This window comes from Neltuma alba, unplaced genomic scaffold (genome assembly GCF_004799145.2).
Source record: "Neltuma alba isolate B1F8T4 unplaced genomic scaffold, ASM479914v2 tig00010746_pilon, whole genome shotgun sequence".
Classification (NCBI taxonomy): Eukaryota; Viridiplantae; Streptophyta; class Magnoliopsida; order Fabales; family Fabaceae; genus Neltuma; species Neltuma alba.
This window is the reverse complement of record NW_021635573.1, coordinates 1014358-1042335: the sequence shown is the minus strand read 5'-3', so window position 1 is coordinate 1042335 and position 27978 is coordinate 1014358. Positions and strand designations below refer to the sequence as shown.

Below are 27978 nucleotides of genomic sequence, written 5' to 3'. Positions count from 1 at the left end.
CCGGGCAGCGGGCTGTAAAACACAGCCCGCTCATCTTTCGGGCTGGGCATCGGGCAAGGGGCTTGCCCTGCCCAGCCCTACCCATGTGCAACCCTATTAATAATAGTCATTTTCATCTTTCCAACCTCATTTGCTAATTGCAATTTAAGACCAGGTCCCTTAGGCATTTTGGCTTATTCAGGTGTCTATGTCACAATCTTGATAATTCAATGGTCTTTTAATGTGATTTTCCCTAAATTAATTCTTTTAATTTTTATCAAATGTGATAGTCTGAAAGAAAATTTATAAGTTTGAAAGGCAAAGTAAATTGAAGTTTTACATTTAAAATTAAAGCAAACTCTTCAACTAATTCTTTCATAGCAAAGAGAGTATTTAACATGGTAGTTGTATTATTCTATAATAAGAAACTTTTATCCTTAAGAACTAACTTCTTTCTATCTTGATAAACACTGAAAATGCAGACTTTGCATTCTCTGTAATAATGTTAGTAATACAATAACAAAGAGGGTGGTATAAATAAATAGTATATAGTACTTGTTTTATTCCTTTACATTTAAACTTTATCCCTCTATATTTTGCCCTTACAACACTATGAGCGAAAAATTTAGAGAACCCCAATCCAAAAACTTTGTAGCTTCACTGTGATTAGCCAAACCACTTTTGGGCACATGCAAGTAAATTATGTACTCTGACCAAAAGAAGCAAATGAGTTCATCTAATTCAATTCATTGAAAGAAACTGCAAATAGACAAAAAAAATCTGACTACTGATATGATTTTATAAAAATATATTATCTCATTGGCTATCTCAGCATCAACAATAACTATCCATCTATACAAGAAAGCAAAAATCATATAGGCAAAACAGTCTTCAAATCCTTATGCATTGTCCTAATCACAGTGGAGACCTGCTCAGTCTGATCCTCATTGGAACATGCTGCTAGGAGTACCTTAGCAGTTCCTGCATCTGGGTAACAACCAGAATCAACCATTTCTTCAAATATTTCTAAGCACCTACCATAAAGTTTCTTTCTAGAATAAGCTCCAATCCGAGATGTCCAAGTCACCACGTCAGGTTTTAAATCCTTTCCAAGAAGAGACTGGAACAACTCTTCCATTTTCTCGATGAAACCAGCTCGTCCATACATGTTTATTAAGATGTTGTATGTGCTGATATCATTCACATGTGATCTTTTCTCCATTACTAACAGTACTTCCTCCATCTTCTCAAATTGGCCTAGCCTTCCATACAAGTTTAACATACTGTTGAGAACATAAGTATCTAGTTTCAGGCCAGATTTATGCATTTGGCTAAGAATGTCCTCGCATTTACCGACATTGCCTGTCTTGGAATAGGCAGACAAGAGAACCATATGGGATTTCATTGTTGGTGTCATTCCTACTCTCTTCATCTCTTCAAAGGTCGCTTCTGCTTCTACATTTCATAAAAGGATACGTTTAGAAGTAGAATTATAAAATCATTTTGTAAGGAGAATTAGTTTATGGCAATACATCAAAGTTTGTTGCTCCAGTTCTTCCCAATCAAATTCAGTCCAGTTTAGACAAAACATGACCCAAGTCTTTGTTTTGAAATTAGTAAAAGAAAGAACAAAAAAGAAATGAATCGATTCTATGATATGTTGTGGAAGATTGATAAATAAAATATAACTTGATAATTCCACAGTTACAACAAACCATATACCACTTAAACGTTCCACTATTGATGATCCCTTTATGTAACGGTGCAAAATTAGGAAAGGTTAATATGAAACTTATGAGACTTATTTTAAAGTTCAGTGGCTGTTTACAATTGACCCAGAGTTTAAAGGCTTTTTCTTCAATTTTCCCATTTGCAATTCCTTCATTTCATATTCATAATTCTTTAATCAGAATGCAGAGCTTGCCACAATGTATAAGATAATTAATAGTCCAGTTATGTAAACAAAATCAGTTGATAAATTTACCCTCTTGAAGACCTGCTCTCCCATACGCATCTACTAAGATATTATATGAAGCTCGATCTGGTTCACATCCCATGTGCTGCATTAATGAAAAAATTTCTGCAGCCCCATATGGATAACCTGCACGACTGTTGCAATACGTCAGGATTTTTTTCTAGACATTGAAGCATAATATTCTATAGCATAAATTACTATAATTAAAACTTCTATTGTGAAATGCATGGTGCATCTCATTGAAAACAAATTCATGATCTTCTCATGTGATTTAGTTATTTTCTAGCACTTCACACTGAAGTAATTTAAGTTGTTCTTGGACTCATGCATACTGAAACTTTTTTAAATCAATCAATCATTTTTTCAAATTAGCATGTAGTTGCCTATCCGTTTTAAAAATATGTGATTCTATTTTTTTAAAATGAATTCTGTTACCCTATCCATATCTTGCGTAGTGGACAACTTCAGTAAAGAAAGGATTAATAATTGCACCAATATTTACAAGGCACAGGTGTTCACTCTATCAAAGTCACTAATTATTATTACTAATAATGAAATAAAATAAAATATACTGGAAAGTACTCATGAATAGAATACCAGTGATAAAGAACATCCCTCTAGTTATTTGAGACACTGGAATCCTATACCAACATTTCCTTAGTTATTTGAGATTCAGGCAGTAGATTCCAAGCTTCTGTCCATGAATTCTAAAGTTATGATTACTAAATTTATTTATACATCTTCAACAAAATTAGAGAAAATGAATTTATATGGATTAAATTTTAATAAGAATGCATTCAAAAAAACACATTGCATATCAACCTGTAAGCTTCCATAAGGGCATTATAAGCATATACGTCTGGTTCAAGCCCAGCTTCTTGCATTTGTTCGAATATTTCTTCTGCCTTCTCACACAGTCCCTCTCTTGCAAATGCATTCACCATGGCCGTGTACGTGCAAACATTTCGTTTACAATTGATTTTCTTCATTTCATAGAACAATTTTAAGGCCATGGAAGATCTGCTTGCCTGTACAAAATTCAAATTTCAAAGCATAAATAATTAGATGAAAATAATATTAATTGGACATGCAGACGAAGTGATAAACATTGTTGACACAACGCCATCAAGCCAAACACATTTACACCATATATCTGTAACTGCAGTTTAAGTTGACTCAGAAAATCAGTATTTTGCCCTCAAAAAACAAGGACACATGTGCACACACACGTTACAAATGGATAAAACAATCAAAAGTACCAAGTATGTGAATCAAACCATTGGACAAAGCATTGTTTTTATGTTGCAGATCTCCCATCATCTCAACATCACGTTTGACTTAAGCTTTGGGTAACTTTATTTTGTTTTAAACGTCAGGCCGGCCTGAACCAACCAGATGCTATAGGACATATTCCAAACGGCCATGAAACTTCGAAAAGGATGGGTCCTCATCTGAGATGGCCATGCCTACCGGCCAGGCACAGTTAAAACTGCTCATCACAGGGCACAAACATAACAGACTCAATTTTTGCCAATTGTATCAATTTGTTAGAGGTTAGGTGTGAGAAAAGCTGGACAAAGTTACTTTTGGGAGAATCAAACAACGAAATCAGCACTGACACTCCTGCAATTTACTCATGGACCATAAATCCATATGAATGTAAGCTATAAATATTTTCATAGGCCATCAGATCAATTGGAAACTTATTGCCGGATGTTCATGACAATGACCATTTAAAAGAATTAATATTCAGATGAACCTAACTAGCTTACCTTTCCATATAAGTTTATCATCATGGTATATGTTTCAGTAGTTGGCTTGCAGCCATCCCTCCTCATCCTCTGGAAAATCTCTTCAGCTTTTTGGGGATTTTGGCCTTTCATTAGCCCATCAATATATGCATTGAATACAACTGCACCTGGGTTTTTCAGTCCGAAATATTAATTACCTAACATCAAAGATTAAATGTATGCACATAAATATCCAATGTTACATATGAATGTGTATCAAAAGTTCTCTTAACATATATAGTCATCTGCTGTAAAGTGAACTTAGAACACACTGAGTCTGACTGCGGAAGCTTGCTATACATGGAGTATGAAAATAATGCTGAGGTTTTTCTGTTCTACGTGAAACTTCCCCCCACTACATTGTATTTATTTCTTGGTGTCTAAAACCTTAAAAATGGAAGCTCATCAAGCTTCTAAATAAATTAAAAATAGAGTAAGTTTACAAAGGAAGAACAAATACAAAATTGTCGTTATTCTTATAGTGGTAAACAAGAAAGAATAGTCTACACCAACAGATGGTTCTATAACTTTCCTAATCCCCGGTCAACCAATTTAACTCATGCATGAACTCAGAAGGAATTAGAAGAAAGGAATATGGCATATTTCACGGAAATCAAAAGATTGACGTTGAACAACCAACTAGCATACTTAGCTTCTATGATATTTAAGTGTAACTTGATCATCACTTTATCATACCAGCTTCACCTAGAATCTCAAATGACCATTTAAATTCACAAGCTGAAGTTGTTATTAAGTGAAAGACTATGAATAGTTTAATTATAATCTCTAACCACTCTCACACAAGAGACCATTGGGCATGAAATGCAATCAAAGCACTAGCACACCAACATTGTGCTGAAATTTCATTTAATTATGAAGAGTAGATAGGAAAAGATTGAACTCTAGACCACTTGGTCAAAGAGACTCTAATACCATGTTAAACACTAATTCAGCAAAAAGCTTAAATTGTCAGGCAATTACTTCTAATGAATCTTATTCAATATATGTGGGGAATCAGCGGATTTAGAAGGTTCATACTTGAAGGAAGGCCATAGTTTCGCATTTCAGCAAAGACAGCTTCAGCTTTGCCAAACAAACCAGATATGCAATAGGCCTTTATGAGAAGAGCATAGGTATCTTCGGTAGGAATGCAGTGTGCCTCAAGAAGTTTCAAGTAAGTGGATTCTGCCTCCTTGTATTGCAACTTTTGCCCAAACGCATCAATGAGTAAATTGTAGCATATGACATCTGGCTTAAAGGAGCTCCTATAAAGTATCCATTGACATAACTGCATAGAAGATTGTGCTATGCCCAATAAAATGCAAATTGCAAGCCAAATAGAAATATCTCAAGATAGTTGAGATAGAGCCTAAGGTAAGACTATTTAACTGCAGTATGCTGAAAGGAGAAAAAGAAATTTCAGTGCGAGGGTATCTTCAGCTTCACTTATTTGGTAGTACTAGTATAACTTTTTTTTTTTTTTTAAATTTAATCTGGTGATATATCACAAGATATAACTAAGTAATCACAACAGGGTAAAAAGAACAACAGATAAGAGTTGCTCACTGAAATTATTGGATTCCATTGTTTTCTCATTCGGAGCTGAACAGCTACATTAACTATATCATCCCATGTGGAAAGAGAAGAAGGAAGTGTGTCAAGTGAACTCCAAATCTCCTCACTATTTACTTCGCTTTGAACATAGTCCAGAATCTTCTGTGCAGCTGGACTTAAAACTGGGAAAATTCCGTCAACAAATCCAGACCCATATTTCCAACCTCGTCCTCTCAAAGAGCCACCTGCTCGGAAGAAATCACTAGCATTATTGAATTATAACTCCAACATACATCACAGAGACAAAATAGTATTATTTTGTGATTCAGTTATACATCTTTTCCTAGACAACTTGTTGTGATTGAAAGTTCTTAAGTTGCCACGTTTATCAATATAGAAGCTGTCTTGCTTGTACTTCTTCAAAGGGCCACCATTGGAATCATTTGCCTTCAATTCAAAATCACCAATGCAATTCCTTGGTCCTATAAATATATTATTCGAAGTGCCCGCATAATTTGGCCTGCAAAACAGCATAAAGCAATTTCAGTTTCAAAATGCCATGGTAGGTGTGTCATGTTCAAGAATTTACAAGTACACCAACAATCACTACTAAAAAAAGCAGTACCATATATATATATATATATTTTGATTGGTAGTGTTTTTCAAATGTTGTCTAATCCAGTACTACCAATAGCCCATTAGGTAGTGCTTAAAAAAGCACTACAAGAGGAAGTGTTGTTACTTGAATTTCTTTTTTGTTCAAAAAATAGACAAGCCATAGCGCTTGTGCCCATAAACACCACTATTTGCGTACCATCAGGTAGAGTTTGTGAGGAAAAAGCACTACCGGATGTCAAAAAAATTAAAAAAATTAAAAAAGAATAATGCATCAAGTATCGCTTAAGCATCACAAGCACTACTTGATGCTTTATTCTTTTTTTATTTTTTAACATCATGTCATACTCATGAGGAATAAGTACTACCTAATATTTATAAGAAAAAATAATTTCATTTTTTAGGCTCTTATTTATCATCAGTTTTCACATAAATTCTTATAGATCTCATAATAAATAATAAGTTTTCATACATGTTTTTTGAAGTTTCAATAAAGATAGGTTCTTTCGGCAATTGCAGAGTTGATTGGATTTATTCGTGGTGTCAATTTGTGTTGGTCAAAAGGATATAGATAGATTCTTTTGTACACAGATAGTACTGGAGCCCTCTCACTTTTCGGCAGAGGCAGTGAGGCAAGTCACCCTTTCAAGGACATTATTAAGGAAGCTAGGCATTTGTGTCCCAGAAATTGGTCCACTGTTCCATCTCATTTATCGAGTCTCTGTCAACTGCAGATCACTTAGCTAAATTCTCCCATTCTTTAGAAGGTAACTTTTGTATCCTAGATCAACCACCTCCCAATTTAGAGGCCTGGAGGTTGATAGAGGAAACTAGGATTCTTTTCTTTCGTCTAGTTTGTTTTGTTGTTTTCAGTACTATTCAAAAAAAATTTATTATAAATACACGACAGAATATTTACAAAAGCTCTGAAAAAAAAAAGGAAAAATTCTCTAAACAACCTTGATAATTAGAGGCAATAATAACAACAGAGAAAAGGTTTTATTGCTCCAGATGCAACCAATGCAGATTACATAGCTTAACTAAAGAAGAAAAGATAAACTAATAATAATCCAACAAACACATATGTATACCCCAAACATAATACGCCAAATTCCATAACCTCAATAAGAACATGAAAATATGGTTTCATTGTTATTACCAATGAAATACAGTTTGGGATGGACATGCTATCATTCTTTTTGATTTCCAGTGATACCAGTAAGCTGTCTATATCTGCTTCTTCAGAAGACTCTCTCTCTCTCTCTGCAGGGAGAAGCATATTTACATGGAGACATGTTTGCTTTAGATGGAAATGAAAAATATAAAAGGATGACACAACACCAACACAATTTTCAATAATGTAAAGGCCCCTGGTTCCTATCAAAATGCTATTGAATCTCCAAAAGGGGCAAGGCTAAGGCAGCGTACAATGGTATGATTCAACATAATCACTACCTATATACGAATAATTTCAAGGATCTTTTGAAAAACTTTCTGGTTAGAGCTAGTAAGTCAAAATCCATTACACATCAATTCTATAACTTCAATATATAAAGGACATTTCCCCTTTGGCTCTCGATTTCTCAGCAAAAATGGAAAACAGTACAGAAAGTATTATTATGCCACAATAAAGCAACTTAAATCTCTCTAAAGATAATTCAAGTTGCCACCATTAATCATCAATTGCATAAGATAAACTCAAAATGCCCTAACATTCGCAAATCTTTCAAGATTAATAAAATTGAGACTAATATTGCAATGTCTTAAAGTCTGAACCTCCTTCTTAGGACCCGGACAATCTAACTTCTATGACACAAGAAAGAGAAAGACATGAAAATAGAGCTATTCATGATCATGATGATAATTACAGTTCTAGACTTAGCAATAAATCCTTGAAAAACTCAGGATCCAAATTCTTGAGTTTAAGTAGGGAGATCACAGAAAAAGCACGATGCAGAATTTGAAACCCATGAGATAATTTAAAGAACAAGACGTAGAAGCAGAATAGGACTTTGCAGGGGATATGCCTGATAGAACCATAACAAGAATAATTACTGATTTGTTAATTAGTTTCCTAACCAAGTAGCCTCAGCTACTAACTTAGTTAGGAACTAATTAACAAATCATCTAAAGTCAATCCTGAAAGTTTCATCAAACCCCGGCATGGTTCAAAGAAGACGTCAAGCCAAATCCTCAAACATAGAAGCAAACTCGAGCAGAATCAAGAGGCTTCCTTTAACAAGGTGAAGTATGAAAAATTATATCCAGCACAGAGAAAGCAAGTCACAGTAATCACTTATCAGTCTGACTTCGAAGTAAGCACGGAGAAGCAAGTTACAATTATCACCATTTTCCCATTCCAGTAATAAATGTAAACAAAATGATAATCTTGCAATGGAAGCTTGGGGAAGGAGGTGACGAACATGGAAGGGAAGCTTGGAGAGGGATGCGACAAAGAAAGATGTAGACATTATGCTTGCGAGATGTGACAGAGATAGGATAGCAATCTACACCGTGAGGGAATGGGAACCACATCCTCTCACCTCAGCGTCCTAAAATCCCATCCGTCCAGATGATCCAAGAGGTCACATTGCACCAGCTATTTAAAATGAATCAACGCTCACAACGTCGTCTTCTGCTCTTCTAACTATGAATATTCTTCGACCTTCGGCTTCTGGTTGTTCTTCCTCGATCTCCCACCTCTATTTCTCACCATTTAACATCCTCTTCCTCGTTACAAGTGCTCACTCATTAAGATAGTTGCATATGTAGATGAAAATAAAGACAAACACCTAAGGCTTGTTCCCAAATCACACACACACACACACACACACACACACACACACACACACACTTCATGTTGTTTTTCACAGTGCAGGCATAGCTTCGAGTTCAGTATTATGGCTATCCTCTTCTTCTCCTTCTTCTGCGCCAATTCGTTAGGTTTCAATGCAAAATAGGATTATAAATCACTCGAAACAGGACATGATTCAGAATTGGTTGGATTGGCAGATAATTCAACCGATGCTTTGATATTACAAGTACTACTACTTTTCCATGATACAACAAAATGAATCAAACTCTCTTCAACAAAATATGAAACAAAATCATGGATGGCAGACAAATTTGCCATGTTAAACGTTGGCAAGCGAGTCCAACCACTTAGAATAAGTGTGATTCGAGGTGTTTAAACCCGGTGAATGAATTGAAGATTAGTAAATATCCAAGTGCCTCCTTAATTTTGCAGCATGGTACCATCTCATACCAGAGACTGGTTATACGAAGAACAGGGGAAAATCAGCTGATATTTTAAAGCAATGCTAGGTCCTCATCAATGCTGTTGTTGCTTCCCTTAATCTTGTTTGACTACGAGAGGATGCGTACTTGGTTCACCCGCCGACCCCCTTATACCTCACTTTCAACTTTCAAGATCTCCTGCTAATTACATTATTCAAGTTGTTTATTTGAGTTTTTTGATGCTTGCTTTTTTTTTTTTGCCCCCAAATACAAATTCGATGCTTGTTTTGGCTATCCTCATTAGATTATTCCAAGATATGACGTGATTGGAGTGGTGGTGAAACAGGGAAGTGAAATAACTAACTTTTAAGGTTGTAGTTTTTTTTTTTTGGAGCAAAACTTTTAAGCTTGCAGCTGACTAAAGTTCTTGAGGGACTTTTGAGTTGACTTGCCTATCAAGACGAAGCACAAATTTGAGGATTTTATGATGCAGGACGCAAAAGGGGAAATGGAGGAAAGAAAGAAATGGGAGAGAAAACTCAATAATTCATCAATCAATTATTAATCAATTTAAATCAATCAATCAAATCATCAAATCAAATCAAATTTATGCCTAAAATCTTGTGAAATCTGATTCAATTAAAAACATATTAGTTATGTTCTACATAATAATCACTTTTGATGTCACTAATTATATTTTTTTTTGGCCAATAAAACATTAATTATACTCTTCAAATCTTTAATATAAGACTTATTTAATCAATTTGATTAGATCAAGAAAATTAGATAAATTAGTTAATTATAAGAAATATAATATGTTTTTTTTTTGTAAAACACCATAATCATCTTTCTTAATACCATACCTCCCTCTCCTACTCGATTATGGTTGAAGGAATATTAATAAGGACAATTTAGGTAAAATTGATAAATATGAGAACTAGATCTTACATTTAGAATCAAAATCAACTCAACAATCAGTTCATATATTAAGGACCGGAGTAGTATATTATTAATGATTATTCTTTATTTCTCTTATTTATATGCCACAATGACTATTTCCCATTTATTATCAATTAATTACGCATTGTTAATGATTATTTCCTTTTTTCCATTCTCTTTATCTCTTTTAGCTCTCCCTGATATGGAGACTAGATGAGCAAATAGAAGTAGTGCAACACTGGTGAAGGAATAAAGAAGAACTCAAACGTATGCAGTGACTAAGGACTCACAACAGTAATCCTAAGAGGCAATGGCCAGCAACGACGACTGGTGTAAACAAAGCACGTCAAAGATAGATCTCTATTTTTCGTTTCTCCGTTCTACTTAGATATGACATGCTCTCTCCTTTCAAGTTGCGACTTCCTCTTCTTTGCCTGCAAAATTATTAAATTATATTGCGTTGAACTTCTATTATTTCATAAATGCATATAGAGATTTGCTACATTACTGTTTAGAAGCTTTAGCATATTATTTCTCAAAAAATATTATTCAAAAATATAATATCAAAATGAAATATGGCTTGCTTTTTGTGTGTTTTGTGGGAGGGAAGGAGTTAATATGCTTTTCTTTTTCAAGAATGTTAGTGTCATATTTCATGCATTTTTGGATTTTTTTTCTCTTTTGCTTAAACATGCATGCTTATTGGGGGACTATTTCTCATCTATTCTGAGTAAATCATCCATTGAAATATGTAATGAGATATGATTCTACAATTTTTTTTTTTTAGCATCTTTATCTGTCTTTAAACGGTTTATTATGGTTATACAGTCTGTTCTAAGTGAATCTACAAATGTCTAGGATAATACAATCTATTACAATTGTAGTTTTAATCAAATCTACCACCTGGTTTCTAGTTTTATTCAATTTACAACACATTTACAAATGAGAAGTGATGTGGTGATGAGAGATATTTATAGCATATGCTCTAACTCTAGAAAATTTTTTTTTTGTTAAAGAGCTATATTTCATTCATGATATAAACCCAAAACAAAGCAACAAGAATCAGAATCTTTCATCGCTAACACTAAAAATTTAGAATCCAAAAATAAGAGTAACATACCTCAAACTAATACTTGTTCGTCTATTTAATCAAATTCTTGTTCCTCTGTTGTTGTATTACTGTTGGTAGCCTTCACTGGCCACTAGAAAGCATTCACGGAGGCATCATGTCAATGATTCTATTCATCCCTTTCTTGATTTCATTTGCATGGAATTTGATCTATCATGGTTGTGAATGTTTTTCCCATGAATCATCTCCGAGTTTGCTCATAAGCTTCTTCCTCATGTCCAAAATAATTAGCATATAACATTGATGAAGGCTGACATATTCACGGTGATCCCCATATTTATATCTATGATGGTTAGTATGCTCATATCATTGCTTAGCTTATTCGTCCTGATCAACATGTTCATATTTCTCACTATTAGTGTACCTATATCGGCGAGAAACTTACTCATTATGATCACAATCAACATAGTCCTATCATAATTGATCAATATATATATTGGTGATAATGCGTGTAAAGTCCACCTCCTAAAACAAAAAAATGTACTTACTTTAAAGCTCTTTTAATTACTAGTATGGTAGAAAAGAAAAATAATTAAAGTAGCTACTATAGTAAAAAATGTTCAACTCTTTTTGTTAGCATGATAATCTCCTATTTTTCAGGGGTTTTATAATCTCTTAATTTTCAGGGATTTTTATTCTGTCTTTAATATTATTCCTTTTCTTCTTAGAGCAGATTTGATGTATCTTGTAATTATTATAGAATTGCTTAATCCTAGGCTAGAATACGGGATATTACAACTAATGGCATCCCATCTACACTATTTGTGTATTGTGATTTACCCATCTAGAATATAGAAAAATTTCAGCATCTCTTTGTTCATGGTATTAGAGGAGGAACAAAGTAACAAGAGATGATAACTTTTGGGTCGATGAAAGCATTCCATGTTGAGTGAGAACAAAAAACTGACTCTGGTTCTAGTGATGGAATGCCAAAAATACTAAACCCCAATAATGTTTCAATTTCACAGACCCTAGAGAGTCCGTCACCTATAGCCAATCATAGGCTGAATGGACATAACTACTTGCAATGGTCATATGCCATGTTAATATTCCTCAGAGGAAAGAGGCAAGAACAATACATATCAGATGCTGCCGATGCCTGAGTCTACTGATTCAAAACACCAGATCTAGGTTGTTGAAAACAATCAAGTCATGGGCTAGCTCATTAACTCCATGACATCCAATATAAGTAAGCAATTTGTTCTAGCCACCAGTGCAAAGGAAATCTGGAAGAGTGCTTGAATTACTTATGCCACCATTGAAAATACAGCTGCACGCTTTCACATCCACAAGATCCTCCGTGAGACAACTCAGGGAAGTAATTCTGTTACTCAATATTACACTACTCTTGTCAAACCTTGGCAGCAATTGGATATATATATATATGATCCTCAACAGTGGCATTGTAATGCTGATCTGGCTTGTTATAGGAAGATTGTTGAGCGTCAATGTGTCTACGAATTTTTACTAGGCCTCAACCCAACATATGAAGCGGTTTGAGCCCGAATCATAGCCACACGTCCACTGCCATCAGTTACAGCAACAGTTAACCTAGTGAAATGTGAGGAGAGTCAACAACAACTCACTTAAGGCACACCCGTTGTTGCTGATTCATCAGCTTTGGTGGTAAAAAGAGGCGTGGGGGCTAAACCTAACAAGAAACAAGGAAAGGGCTGGTGTGATCATTGTCAACGAAGTGGTCACACACGTGACACTTGTTGGAAGCTGCATGGAAAGCCTCCAAATCAGCGGACAAGGCAAAGAACTGAAGGCAGGGGCAATGTTGCAACAAATGCACCAGAGGAAGACAATTCTAAAGGGCGCATATTGTCATTTATTGAATTGGATTTACTCAAAAAAATTCTCAGCCAACATGAGCAATCAGATAAGAAAGTTAGTGCTAGTAACCTAGCACAATCAAGTATTATACATGTTTAATTGCTACAAACCTCCTTAATGACACCTAGATAGTGGATTCAGGTGCCACTGATCATATGAGCGGAGATTCTACTATTTTCTCTAGTCTGCAAAAGTATTTGAGTAACCAAGGGATTAAAGTAGCCAATGGTGACAAAACCAAAATTCAAGGAAATGGTACAGTTGATCTCACAGAAAAGATCAAGCTTAGTGATGTTCTTTTTGTACCGGGTCTCGATTGTAACCTGATAGATATTGGCAAGGTTACTAAAATGCTTTACTGCGTTGCTATTTTCTATGCTGACCATTGCATTTTCTAGGATATGAGGTTGGGGGAGATGATTGGACAAGGTAGGGAACTTTGCGGATTATACTACCCAGTTATGGATTATGAGAAGAAGATTGCTACTGCTGTCTTTAAGAATAATGATGTTGAACTACTGCATTATAGACACCCTAGTTTTTCATACATGAAATTTTTGTATCCATGTTTATTTAATAAAGATGATGTTTTATCGAGTGATTTTTGCCAATTCTCTAAGCACACCAAGAGCTCCTACCCCTCACAGTCCTATGAACCAACTAAACCTTCTTCCATCATTCAAAGTGACATTTAGGGACCCTCTAAAACACACTATTAGCCACCATCACTAGTTTGTCACATTCATTAATGATCACACAAGAACTACTTGGGTTTATCTTATGAAGGAAAAATCCCTGGTGTTTGACATTTTCAAAACTTTTCATAAGCTGATCCAAAACCAGTTCAAGGCTAAAATTCAAATTTTTAGAAGTGATAATGCAAAAAAGTACTTAAGCTAATCTTTTACTCAATATCTTGAATCTTATAGCATTATTCACCAAACGTCTTGTGTCTATACACCCCAATGAAATGGGATTGCTGAAAGGAAAAATAGACACCTCCTAGAAGTCACTAGAGCCATCATGTTTACAAGAAATGTTCCATATCAATTTTGGAGAGATGTTGTTCTTGCTGTTGCTTTTCTTATCTGCTGCTTATCAATAGAATGCCTTTAAAAATTCTCAAATTTAAAACTCCTTTGCAAATGTTGTATGAAGTTTATCCCTCTATGCCTTTAGTAAACACAATTCCTCAAAAGGTTTTTGGATGTGTTGCTTTTGTCCACAACATGCATGGGAATAAGCTTGATACTAGGGCTCATAAATGTATTTTCTTGGGTTATTCAGCCACTCAAAAGGGTTATAGGTATTATTCTCCTATCCTCAAATGATACTTTGTCACAATAGATGTTACCTTCTTTGAAGAACAATCCTATTACATTTAGGGGGAGAACTTTAGGAATGAACAGACTTTTTCCCCTTTTGTACTTCCTGAAACAACACCAACCACTCAAGCACCTAGACCTAAATCACCTAACCTCTCCAAAATACCCAAAACAATACAGAGCCTGAACCTGTTGCAGAATTCGAACCTGCTAGAGAACCAGAACCTAATAAAAAGACCATAAATAGTGTTGAACCAACACTTAAGGAATGGCAATCTTGAGGATGCACTGGATACAAATGCAAGAGGAGCAAAGGGACACAAGAAGGAGGTCTTTATTTACAAGAGAAGGCCGAAACAGCACGTCCCGAGTGTTTAATCAATGCAACCTAACAAGAACCTAGAAGAATCTGCCCAAGTTCCCATGCCAGACCATGAGTCTACCCCAACTTCTAATCCTGAGAAGTTGGATTTGGACCTGCCAATAGCCTTATGTAAAAGTAAGAAGTGCTGTACCAAACACCCTATTTGCAACTTTGTTGGATATAACAAGTTGTCGCCTAGAATGCAGGCTTTTGTAACTAAGCTAGATGAGGAAAATAATACTAGAATACTTCCATGAAGCTGTACAGCATCCCAAGTGGAACAAGGCCATAAATGAGGAACTAAGTGCATTGCAAAAAAACTAGACTTGGAAGTTAGTTGACTTACCACCAAGAAAATCAACAGTTGGATGCAGGTGGATATTCACTAAAAAATTTAATCTAGATGGCAACATTAATAGATACAAAGCATGATTGGTGGCAAGAGGTTTCACACAAACAGAGAGAATTGATTATCACGAGACATTTGCTCCAGTAGCTAAATTTAATACAATTAAAATTCTTTTCTCACTTACTACAAATTTAGACTGGCCCCTACAACAGCTTGATGTAAAAACAAAAACAAAAAAAGCTTTTTTAAATAGCAACCTAGTTGAGAAAGTCTACATAGATACCCCTCTAGGCTTTGAAAAGACTGGTGGCAAGGTGTGCAGGCTCTATAAGCCCCTCTACGGCTTAAAACAATGACCTAGAGCATGGTTTGAGAAATTCTCTAAAGCTATCAAAGCTTAAGGGTATTATCAGTGCCAGGCTAAACATACCATGTTTGTGAGACATAATCCGAATGGTAAAATGGTTGTACTAATAGTTTATGTTGATGATATTGTGATCTCAGGTAATGATTTAGAGGGAATAAAGTAATTGAAGACATCCCTAGCTGAAAACTTTGAAGTAAAAGACCTAGGAAACTTGAAGCACTTTCTAGGAATTGAAATAGCCCATTCAAGCAAAGGAATAATAGTTTCTCAAAGGAAATATTCTCTTGATCTACTCAAGGAAACTAGCATGTTGGAAGCAAGTCCTGAAGATACCCCAATATTCACATATTTCAAAAACATGTTGGAGGAACCCGGAGCACCAGTTAATGTTGAAAGATATCAATGTTTGGTGGTTAAGCTTATATATCTCTCTCATACCCGTCTTGACATATGTTTTCCAATGAGTGTTATTAGCCAATTTATGCATCAACTTAGAGAAATACGCATACAAATAGCATACAGAATATTGCACTATCTAGTGTTAGCACCTAGCAAGAGTATTCATTTCAGAAAAGGCGGTGTAAGGAATCTGGAAGTATACACTGATGCGGGCTATGGAGGAACCCAAGATGATATGAGATCAACTTGTGGTTACTTTACCTACCTATGGGGGAATTTAGTTACGCGGAAGAGTAAAAAACAAAGTGTGGTGTCTAGAAGTAGCACCAAGTCTGAATACTGTGCAGTAGCACTTGGTATATGTGAAGGCATTTGGATCTAAAGGCTTATGGCAAAGCTGAAAATTAAAATGGATCCAAAAATGAGATTGTATTGTGACAACAAGTCTGCAATCTGTCTTGCCAAGAACCCTGTGGCTCTTGATCACACTAAGCACATAGAGATAGATAGAGACTTCATTATGGAAAAACTAGAGTCAGGTCAGGCTAAAATAATTTTAGCACAAAGCAAATCATGATTGTCAAGTCAATTCAGACAAACACTCTAATTGTAGCACAAAGCAGAAGAAGAAGGACTTCACATTCAGTCAGCTTCTCTTCCTCTCTGATTTTGATCCTTACTAAGGAGAAGAATTTTTTTCCCCATCCTGTACTTCGACACGTTGCTTAAGAGAGACTCTGCAGTTGCGTGATTAGGCAAATAAGAACCTTTCTTTCGTTTTTTATTCATTCTTTCAGTGGTCAGTACAAGTTAGTTCATTTTAATTGAAGTGCTACTTCTGTTTGAATGCAAGGAGGTACATCCTGATTCGTAGCTGATTTGATTTTGTAAGCCCTAAAATGTAATAAAAAATGTCAATTTTCTCCTGTTACCCTCCACTAAATTCTTCATTTATATATACATTCCAATTCAGATGATTAGATGATTGCTCGCGATGATTGTACCTTCCGTTCAAATTGGCATTAGTTGGCCATGATAAGGGAATATAAGATAGGTTTCAAAACAGTACAAGCTAGTTCATTTTAATTGAAGTGCTACTTCTATTTGAATGCATGGAGGTGCATCCTGATTCGTAGCTGATTTGATTTTGTAAGCCCTAAAATGTAATAAAAAATGTCAATTTTCTCTCGTTACCCTCCACTAAATTCTTCATTTATATACACATCCTAGTTCAGATGATTAGATGATTGCTTGCGATGATTGTACCTTCCATTCAAATTGGCATTAGTTGGCCATGATAAGGGAATATAAGATAGGTTTCAAAATAGCATGCTATAGCCGAAAAATTATGTGTAATTTTCATGTATTTTGATCTATTTAATATGGAAAAATTTATCATGCATCTGAGTGTCATTGTAAGCATTCCTGTTTTTCACACTATATTCTATAACAATCACCATTTAATGGATTCCATTTGTTGATGTGTTTCCCTAACCACTTCATATTCATAATAGGGATATGGCAAATCATGCACAATGCTAGCCTTAGCAAGCAATTCCCAGAATTTGTTATTATCAAGATGTCTAGCTCTCATTTTCCTAGCTTAGTCTAACATCATACTACCAATGTCATGGTATTTAGGGACTAAATGACATGACTCTACATGACGCCAAAGGGTGGAAGTGCCACAACTCTTACCCCCACAGCAAAAGGCTTTCCACACCCATTACATGTAGCCTTTTCTTGCCCATTTACTTTGCTAATTTTAGTAAAATACTTCCACACTTCATATGTGCATTTTTTAGCTTTCTTTCCACCATTGTCATGCACATGCACAGAAGAGTCAAGTTCAGACCTTTTTTCTCCATCAACAACATTGGTTTGAGTTTGAGACTCATCAGGCACAGGCATACTAGGACTAGCAGAAGACATCCTATATAAAACCAATACAACCACCAGCAGCACACAAAAATACCCAAATCAATACAACATTCACTCATTCAATGTATTCCATATTTCAGATTTCACAAAAATGAGCAATATATTAATTTAACAAAAATCCAGAGCGAACAGTGAAGAGACAAAATCAGAACAATATTCAGATTCAGACTCCAGTGACCAGTCGACCTGGCCAGAGGGAGACGACGACAGAGAGGGAACTAGGAACTAGGAAGAGACGAAGTGTACCTGAGATTGAAACTTGAGAGCGAAAAGACGGGGTGTCGAGCGTCGACAGAGCCTTCAGGTCCCGAGTTGCGACACAGCCTTCAGGTCCCGTGGTGCGACTCGCGACTTGCCGGCGTTCAGGTTGACGAGAGGAGGTAGGTAGGGGCGACGCGGCGACGCCGATGACGATGAGACGATAAGCTCTGGACGGCTGGAGCCTGGACCTCTGGACTCTGGCTGTGGAAGATGAAATCGAATGGTTAGCATTCAGGGCGTGTTTGCTTTGCCAAGAGTGCTTCTTATAATCATTTTCACACAAATCCAGATAAAATTTTTCCCGCCATAAAATTACTTTTGTTTTCACCCAATGCAAGCAGCAAAGTGAAGGTCCCGTGTTGCAGCGTGAAATGGGAGGAGGGTGATAGTGCATTTTGAACATTGATGCTCCGTTTGGGTGGATAAAAAAGTTGGGAAGAAAAAAAATAGGAGGAGAGAAAGTAGAAAAAAGAGAGAAAATGTTATCACCTCTTTTATTTGGATAGACAAGAAAAAATAGAAAAAAAAAAACATAAGCAAAAACATGAATGACCAAAATATCCTTATATATAAGAATGTATCATATTTAAAATCAAAGTCAAAATTAGAATAACAAAATGATATTAAAGTTGACATGATCAAAAAATTTAACATCAAATAATTTGATAATAAATATATAATTTCATAATTTTGTATTTTAAACGAAATAATTTCAAAGAAAAATATTATTTTTGAAGGTTACAAAGTGAATAATTTTAAAATAAAATATAATTAAAAGAAATATATAAATTAAATATTATCCAATATTATTAATAAATAGTAAAAATAAAAGGATTAAAGTAAAATATAATAGCCTTAGAAATTGATTTCATGAAAATGGCCAACATTATGATCATGGAATATTATTTAAAAAAAAAAGAGTGAATATGTTATTTACATCATAAGCATAATGCTAAAAGATCTATGTTCCTCAACAAAAAATGACTAACAAATCAATGCATGACTAAAACCATAACGAAAGTTATGTGTTCCCCAAACAAGAGTTTAAAATATCACCATTCTGCAAAAGATCTGTACTTGTTAAACTAACAAAAAGCCAAGACTTCACTGAACCCCAGCATCAGTCATCGTTCTAAACAATGTTTGTAGTCATATAGGAGGTGGAACACCAAAAAATTTAGCTTGTATCTTTCTTCGTTACATAAGAAGAAGTAACATTTGAATTTATGCTCTTCAGGTATTCCAATTTCTTCAATTGCATTCCACACTTCCCCTTCATTATAATGACAAGGCCTACTCTTTTCAAGTATTAAAATACCTTTTTCAGCTATTTCAACATTTTTCTTAGCAATTTGAGCATGTTTCTCAGTAACAACATTGCCATCTCGTATGACATCAACTAGTTCCTTTATTCCTGCTGTTATTTTCTCACATCTTTCTTCAATAGACAAATCCATTGAAGCCTTACGCTTTTGTCCTCTAGTTGATGTAGCTCCTACCAATGCCCTACATGTTGGGCTATAGTCCAAATTAACTTGTGAGTTTGGTGAATTATTTGAAAAATCACATTCAGTTTCAACATTAGTTGTACCTGCAATAGAGTCATTTAATTGATTGACCTCTTGATCCCATTGTGCGACCCTTTCCTTGGGACATTTGGAGTATTTTCTAGTTGCCCTGTCCATACTAAATAACTCATACAACTTATCATAATGTAATACCGGGGTGTTTTTCCACTTTCTTGCATTTGGTTTTTTTTGGCAAAGACAGAATAAGATATATAAATCTCATGTCTTGTAAATAAGTGTAAATTATACAATTTACTTACCTCAATTAAATCATGCCAAACTTGATTATCAGCTTCAAATAATTTTGTAATAGAACTCTATGAGAATCCACTCAATCCATTAAACAAATCATAAAGTTATGCAAATCGTTGTGATAAAGTCTTCTTCTTATTTTTCAAATGCTGCTTGGTAATATGAGAACCAAAAGTACTGTTAAGCGTTTGGACCATATTATCATATGCAAATGTTGAAAATGTGCCATTTGGATGATTTCCTTTCATCGTTTCTTCCAATAAAGCATCAATAAAAGATTCATCCATTTCAGAAGTCCAACGCAAATTATCCTTTGTCGATTCCTTCTTTTTTTGTGTCATTGTTGAATCTAGATAAAAAACAAAGGTAAAAAACCATAATTAATTTGAGATTATATAATCAAATACATGTCAACTAATGTAAAGAAACACATGTTTTCGAGCAATACAAGGCAAGATCAATTTCATACTTATACAACTTAAATAACTAGTCAAAACACATTTTGTCAAATGCTACACATCAAATAACAGAAGAAAACATATACTTTCAAGCAATACAAGGTAAGATAAATTTTATTGTCATACAACTTAAATAAATAGTTCAAATCACAATCCATGTGACATATGGGTTGAGTAGTCATGCCACATATGGGTTACTATATTATCCAATAAAATTGATCCTTGTCTATAGTTTTTCTCTTGATTGTGTGCAAGTTGATCGTCTATGTTGGTATTGTGGGATAGTTCATGAGCAACCTTAGCGATTAGGTTCTCATCAGGGTCAACACCCATCAAAAAATTATGTAATATGCAACAGGCCATCACAATGTCAACCATTGTTTCTAATGAAAAATGTGGCTCGGTGCCACTACTAATGATAGGAAATCTTTTTTTTTTTAAAACCCCAAACGTTCTTTCAATAACATTCCGCAGGGATGCATGTCGATAATTGAAAATTTCCTTTGCATTTTGTGGTGATCTTGCTGAATATTCCTTTAAATGATAACGAACTCCTCTATAAGGTGTTAGTAGACCACGCTTGAGTGGGAAGCCAGCATTGCCAAGATAAAATTTTCCTGCAAAATATAAATTAGTCAATAAGCCTAAACATGTATGTGTAAAATAAAATAAAACAAAATAATAATTTGTCATTTGTTATTGATCTTGAGGAATTATAATTTTATCTTCTCTTGATAAAGTATTTTTTAGGATTCTTGCATCAGAGGAAATTCCTTCCCAACCAACTAAGACATATATAAACTTTATGTCAAACGAACACACAACAAGAACATTTTGAGTAGGGTAATCTTTACGTCCTCGAAATCGAGCAGCTTCTCCTCTAGGTACTTTTGATCAAATGTGAGTTCCATCTATATTTCCAATAAAATCCTATTATAAAATTTGGTTATACATAATATATACGCTGTAAAATTCAAGAAGCATTAAAAAATATAAAAACATACCTTAAAATATTGGTAGAATCTTTGATTAGTAAGAATTTCCGTAGGAACTTCTGAGCCAGAAGGTTAGACGAGATATTCGGCCTCAAGAGAAACAATAGCTCGTAATACATTATGAAAATGACGACTAATAGTTTTCCCAAACCGATTAAAGTAAAAAGCCATTGTTATATTTCTTACATTATGTGCTAATGTGTGAAGAAATTTTGCCACCTGCTCTTCAACCGTAACATTTCTAGAATCGTTAACTCTACCACTGTTTCTAAGTTTAGCACATAATTGTAGAAATGCTTGGGGTCCCATACGAATAACATCATGACATTTATCTGTCTCTTCTAATTGTCTCATAAATATCCTCCGCATGCTCTCTCTTTTAGCATTCTCATAACTTATAGGCTTATCAACTATTGTTGCCATTTCTCCCAACCAATAAATTCCATGTACAATATAGCAAACAAGTTGTACAACACACATTCGTTATGCCATTCCCAATCTTGTAACACATGATTTAAGTTTGTCAACTTGAAATTTATCAACTCTTTAACTTCATGCTCAAAATCCAACATTTCTCTCTCAAGATCCTTGTTCAATTCTTCAATATTATGGTTGCTCATCTATATAACAAGCTATATAGATTAATAAAACATACTTATGAACCCATTTTCATTTGGTTCAAGACATATGCATACATGAACACAACAAATGGTTCATTACAAAATTTCATAAATTCACTTGGCCAAAGGCAAAACTTTCTTGGCTAGAAAAAGTTATATGAAATTGCTTTAGACATAGCAGACGATGCAGAAGAAAATAAAGCCCACATCTACTATCCTAAATGGATCTATAATATTTTAGAAGGAAGGGAAGATATAAGAATTCATATTGAGGAAGAAGAGGATGCTATAATTGCCGAAACAATTAGAAGTAGTGGGACTGTGGCACATCCAATATGCTAGGAACTCTTTGGTATCGACTTAAGGACCTTTGGATCGTGTTGCTTTTCTCTTTGTCTCTTTCTGAGTTTTCGGGTGTGTAATATTCTAAAACTTGGCATTTAGCAATCAAATTCCTAAGAGAGCCCTCAGTTCTGGACTAATTTTTTTCCTTCTCTAGTTAAGAATATGTAAAGTGCTATGAAGAATATATTACTTCTGATCTGAATCTTGATGTTTTGAGTTCAAATGCAGACCAACTATCTATAAGCTGTATACTGTTTCATGACAAAGTGTAGTTCAGCATGGATACGTGGAGAGACTCTTAGTGACATTTTATTTGCAAAACTAAGTAGAATAGTCTTGAAGTGCACGTTAGGATATTTATATGAGTATTTATTATTAATTTAAATCTATTTAATATAGAATGGATGCTTGTAAACAATTTTATATAATTCATTTAAGAATGCTTTAAAAGAGAAGTTGACCAACTAGCAATATTTTTTTATCCTTTTTGCTTCATATAAAAAACAGCAAGTGTTATCCAAAGAGACATAAATCCTGCCAATGCCAAATAACTGAGAACAACAAAATAATGCATTATATAGAAAGCTTCTACCATGAGTCATTAATAACCCGTGTTACTAAGATCTTAATTCATTCTACAATGTCTAATGTATAAGGAAACTCAACTCAAAGGCCTAACATAGAAAAAAACCATACTGACCTGACTGGTAGAAGCTTGCTGAACTAGTGTATTTAATTTGGAGGAGTTGTTGGCGACTTTCTTTTTATATCCCCTATATTGAAGAATTTATACCAATTGTGTATATATTTATATTTTAGCCCCACTGTATAAATTAACCTACCCATTAGAATAAAGCTCTTTTGTCTTTAATAATACAAGATTCGAACAAAACTCCCAAAGCAATATTTCTCGAGTCCCAGATATAAAGTCTCTCAAAGATTCCATATTTGTCTAATAAATTGAACTCTCACTTAGAATACATTTGTTTTCTGCTGAGACAGAAATGAATTCATATGAAAGTGAGCAGTAAGCGAGGTAGGGAGATCAACCCTATCCTCATCTATAGGCAAAAAGATAAATCAAAGGGGACACACACACACACACACACACACACACTCTTATGCCACGCTGCTTCATGTAGTGGAGAGAACTATAGATATCGATTTGTGACAGAAACTTCAGAAAAAAGCATAGCGAAGCATGCTAGAAGGTATACAGATAGACTACGAGATGACAGGATTTGTGAGTTGCGAAGCATATCTTCTAATGTTGGATGATAATATGATTTAAATTCAAAAATCTTTGTTGTTTTAAATCTGAATCAGAAACTTCACTTGAAAGCTATGGCAAGCACGTAACAAAGAAACCCCAACAAATTTCAAAAATAGAAGACTAGCAGCAATACCCATGAAGTACGTTTTAGCCTCCAAAACCAAAAGGGAGAAAAAGCACAAAGCAAAAGGAAGAAACGTACGTGAGCAAAGAAAACTCGCTGACAAGATGAGGCTTGGATGCACAAATCAGAGATGCCGCAAGAGAGGAGCTCTGTTTTGATGAATGGAGGACCAATTTTGCGTGGAGTTCAGGCTCGGCTAGGTATGAGAGTTTACGGGCTCAAATATTTAGAAAGGAAAAAAAAGAAAGCACGAAAGAAATAAGGGCAAGCATAGAAAAATGAATTTTCTTCCCATTTTCTCTACATATGTGGAGAGAAAAGTTGGGAGAAAAATAGGATGGGTCCCACATCTTATTTTCTTTCCAACTTTTCTTTCCTCTCATTTTTCCTCTCCCATCCAAACAGGAAAAAACACGTTTCTCTCCTCATTTTCTTTCCTAGTTTTCTTTCCTCTCTCTTTTTCTCTCCATCCAAATAGGGGGTGAAGGAAAGAAAAAAAATTCAAACAAAAATAAATAAATAAAACAGGCTAGCCAGCTTTGCAAATTAGCCCGTCTCGGGTTCAATTTTGATGGTTATGGGTTTAAAAGATTTGTTTTAAAATGATTTCAATTTTTATCAATCCGAGCAACTACTTCTTAGCATGTTGATCTCACAAACTTACCCATATTACGGGCTCTATCTTAAACATCGTAAAATTGCTTTTAGATATGTGTTTGGATGAGTGTTTTGAGGCAAAAACGTGACTTGAAACACATGAAAAAAAAATTACTTTTTCAATGATAAGTTGCTTTTTATTGTTTGAGCTAAGGGGTGTTTGGATAACTAAGACAGTGTTTTTAAAAAGCATTGTTTTACAAATCAAGGTAAAATTCTTTATATATTTACTTTGTATACCATAAAATCACTTTTAAAACTATAGTTTGATACTCATCCAAATACCTTTTTAGTAGTAAAGTAACTTTTGTCTCAAAAACTTAATTTTTTTTTATAAAACTTTTGATGCTTGTTGTTGTGGTGGCAATTTCATTTTTTCTCTACTTTTTACTTCCCATAGTTTATCAGTCACTTGATGTTAGAAAGACTACTTACTTTACTGAATATCATATGACTAAAAATTAAAGTAGAATAACTTTTTATTATATTTTTTTAATTTTCAATATTATTTTATACATTATATACTTACATATATTTGTATTTTTATTTATAATATGTTTTTATGCTATTTTATAAATTTTATATTTGCATGTAATTATATTTTATTTATTAAATATATTTTTTTAGTTTTTATAACTTTTCAATAATACATTAATTCTTTTTATTTTTAGAATACCCATATCATTTTTAGTTATTTTATTTTTAAATTGATTTTTCTATTAACAATGTAAATAAGTTTCAACTTCTCAAAGTGACTTTTTATAAAAGTCAATCCAAACATAAATCACATTATATTAACTGATTTTTACAATTTACATTTGTAAAAGTTATGTGAAATAGAAGTTATTTTTATCACCGCTAATCTAAACATACCCTAAAAAGCTAATTAAATACCCTCTTTATCTCTTAATAAAAGAAACTATTAATAAAAGAATTTTTTTGTACTCCAATTACAAAATTCTCTAATTAACCATAAACATTTAGTTGAAAATTTCAAAATGAGTTTTCATAATTAATTATTATTAGTAACAGATAAAATATTGAAACTTATATAATAAATTATTAAGTAAATTTTGAATAATTGTGTAAAAAATTATGGAATAAATTTAAACAACTTATTTTCAAATATATGTCTTCATTAATATTCCTAATTATTTATGAAATTTTTCTCATCAATTTGTACCTCTGCCATCTAACTTTAGAACTCATTTTAGAAATACATAGCTATTTTGCTTTACAATTTAATTGAAGCCCTATGAAAAATAATATTTTGTGGCAGTTATTTTTGCATGTTTGCAGCAGTTTATTTGTAGTGATTTATAGAACTGCTATTAAAATGGGTGTGGCAAAGTACTTTGCAGTGGTTATTTAAAACTATTACAAATGTGGTCAAAACTAGAAACTGCTACAAACCATTCCAGAACTAGAATTGCTACAAAAGTGTGTTAGAGACATTGATCAAATTTAAAAATTATATTAAAAAGAAAAGGATTGTTGTCTAGGGATTTATATTGATTTCGTTACAACTATCTTATTATCTACTTAATGTCCTTTAAGTATCCTACTTTATCCTATAAGGCAATGGAAGACACTTTCTTGCCCTACCATGCGTTTGTGTTGGTTGCTTTTAATTGTAACATCAAAATCTTCTTAAGAAAATGTTTGATTATTATCTTGTAACTAAAAATTAAAAGCATGTTGTAGCAAAATACTTTGCTAGATTAGATGTTTCAATTTATAAGCAGTGTTGTCATTGCCCCTTGTCCTCTGTTGTCTATTTATCTAATATTTCAACTACTATATAGCTTCACATGTAATCCCCCCTTTCTTAGCTTTAAAAGATTTCTTGATATAGAAAAATAGGAAAAATTTTGATTAAGGACCATAAATGAGAATTAATTTCAAAGAGCCCCCAAAAAAATCTGAAATTTCAGTTCAGGATTTTGAAATTTCACTGAAGGACCTAGGAGGCAAACTAAAATTAATTCCTCAACCCAATTTACTCAAATACCCTTCGAAATTTGCTGAGTTGAAAAGGCAGAAGAAAGAGGGAAAAGGGGGAAGTTGGCGCCAGTTGTTCCTGTGCCCATACTGTGATGAAGGGAGGTGATCGACGAGAATGAGCTGAGAAAATACAGTGGGTGATGATCAGTCTGAAGGTGCATCTGTCAGCAGTCTGTGGAAACTCATCGTCAGTGTTGGTGGTAGTGAGAGAAACCAAATCCCCTGCTTATGGTGTGGCATCGTGATCATCTCTGGTGCTTGGTGTGTGAGGTAAAAAAATTTTTCCAAATATTTGTTTTTTGAGCTAACTTGTTGAGCACGGTTGGGTTGTGGTGATTGAAAAATGGAGAAATGAGTGTTTAAATGTATGGATAAGTAGATACTGAGGGGGAAAAATTTTGATAGTGCTTTAAATTTTAGGAAGAGACTGTTATTGTGTTGTTGTTTAAAGTTAATAAACAAGAGGTGTTAGTGATTTTTGAAACTTTTTCAAAAGTGGATGAGAATGGGTGAGAAAGGGTGAGGATGGGTAAACAGTGACTGAAATGCGTGGTTGAAGGAACTTGGGGACAGATGAAAGGGAAATGGGTGTATGTGCTGAAATGGGTAATGTGAAAGGTAAAAGTGCAGAGAAATGGTAACCTGAAGTTGTGAAAATATGTATTCGGATTGTGATCTGGCAAATTGGAGTAGTGTAGGAAAATGGCAATTTAATGTTGTTAGGACTCGTATTTCTGTTGTCAAATTGCAAATTCGTATTGTTGACATATACTATTTATTACTGTTTACAGGTAACTGAAATTAAAAGCTGAAGGATGTGCAAGAACGGATTATAAATGGCTCCTAGTGGGAGGAAACAATTGTTTTGCTTCTTCCATACGAGAGGGGAATTTGTGAACACCCCAGATGGAAAATTGATATATAAAGAGGGTATTGTAAGTGGAAGATTGGTCACAGAAGGGATGATATACGAAGACTACAAAGAATGGCAGCAGATGATGTTTGGCTAAGGAGGGGTCAATATAAAATGAAGTACACAATTAGATTTGATACAGGAACATTCTTGGACCTTGTTGATGATATTAGAGTTGCCCAATTAATTGAGTACAATGATAACAATGGGTATGTTTATATATCCAACAATGAAAAAGAGTTGAGACAAGCGTCACAGTTGGAGAGTGCACAAGAGTAAGTTGTTTTTAATTGGAATTATTAAGATTTTAGTATAATTTTAAAGAATTGAATTGCAAAACTCACATGTTGTATTTATATATGCAGAATAGATGATTTGATTGGGCTTTCATTTGTAAGGTCAGTATCTCTAAGTGTATTCAATCAAGACATGGGTAACCTGGACACATCTCTAACAGAAGATGTGGCAACACCTATAGGGATTGAAAGAGGGGGAAGACAGTTAAACATCGGAAGTCTAAGTGCGAAAATGTTGCCAACCCCAATGCCGGTGATGAATTCTGCAAAGTAGACTGATCTGTTGATATCAAAAGGTCAAACTTTTGTTAATGCTACACATTTCAAAGAAGCATTATATAAGTTTAGCCTGGCACACAAGTTTGGATACCTATTTGTGAAGAATGATAAGCATAACATTATCGTCAAGT

General features: G+C 34.2%; 2 protein-coding genes across 3 annotated transcripts in view; both read right to left on the bottom strand.

Moving 5' to 3' along the window:
* LOC114758762 (acetylornithine aminotransferase, mitochondrial-like) overlaps nucleotides 1–18127 on the bottom strand; it is a 50851-nt gene extending 32724 nt beyond the window's left edge. The window contains exon 1 of the mRNA XM_028947850.1: nucleotides 18049–18127. The gene's annotated coding sequence lies outside the window, so the exon portion shown is untranslated. The remainder of the gene's footprint in view (nucleotides 1–18048) is intronic.
* Nucleotides 782–18154, bottom strand: LOC114758758 (pentatricopeptide repeat-containing protein At2g35130). Of its 2 annotated transcripts, none has more exons than XM_028947845.1 (9): nucleotides 18049–18154; nucleotides 7073–7176; nucleotides 5634–5818; nucleotides 5311–5543; nucleotides 4783–5032; nucleotides 3727–3872; nucleotides 2777–2982; nucleotides 1964–2088; nucleotides 782–1434 (listed from the first exon to the last, which is right to left on the bottom strand). In XM_028947845.1, the coding sequence occupies exons 2-9, from the start codon at nucleotides 7105–7107 to the stop codon at nucleotides 851–853; spliced, it is 1764 nt and encodes a 587-aa protein (XP_028803678.1). In that variant the 5' UTR covers nucleotides 7108–7176; nucleotides 18049–18154; the 3' UTR covers nucleotides 782–850. The 2 variants fall into 2 exon arrangements, with proteins under 2 accessions (XP_028803678.1, XP_028803679.1); XM_028947846.1 differs by having other exon boundaries at nucleotides 4783–4948.
* Between the last annotated feature and the right edge of the window lie 9824 nt (nucleotides 18155–27978).

Bases quoted from the DNA above. Each gene is read 5' to 3' on its own strand.
- LOC114758758 (XM_028947845.1), bottom strand. From the start codon at position 7,107: ATGATAGCATGTCCATCCCAAACTGTATTTCATTG. The intron at 5,033-5,310 runs GTGAGCAACTCT...TCTTCTATGCAG, and splicing joins AATGGAATCCAATAATTTCA to TTATGTCAATGGATACTTTA. The intron at 2,983-3,726 runs GTAAGCTAGTTA...AATTTTGTACAG, and splicing joins TGATAAACTTATATGGAAAG to GCAAGCAGATCTTCCATGGC.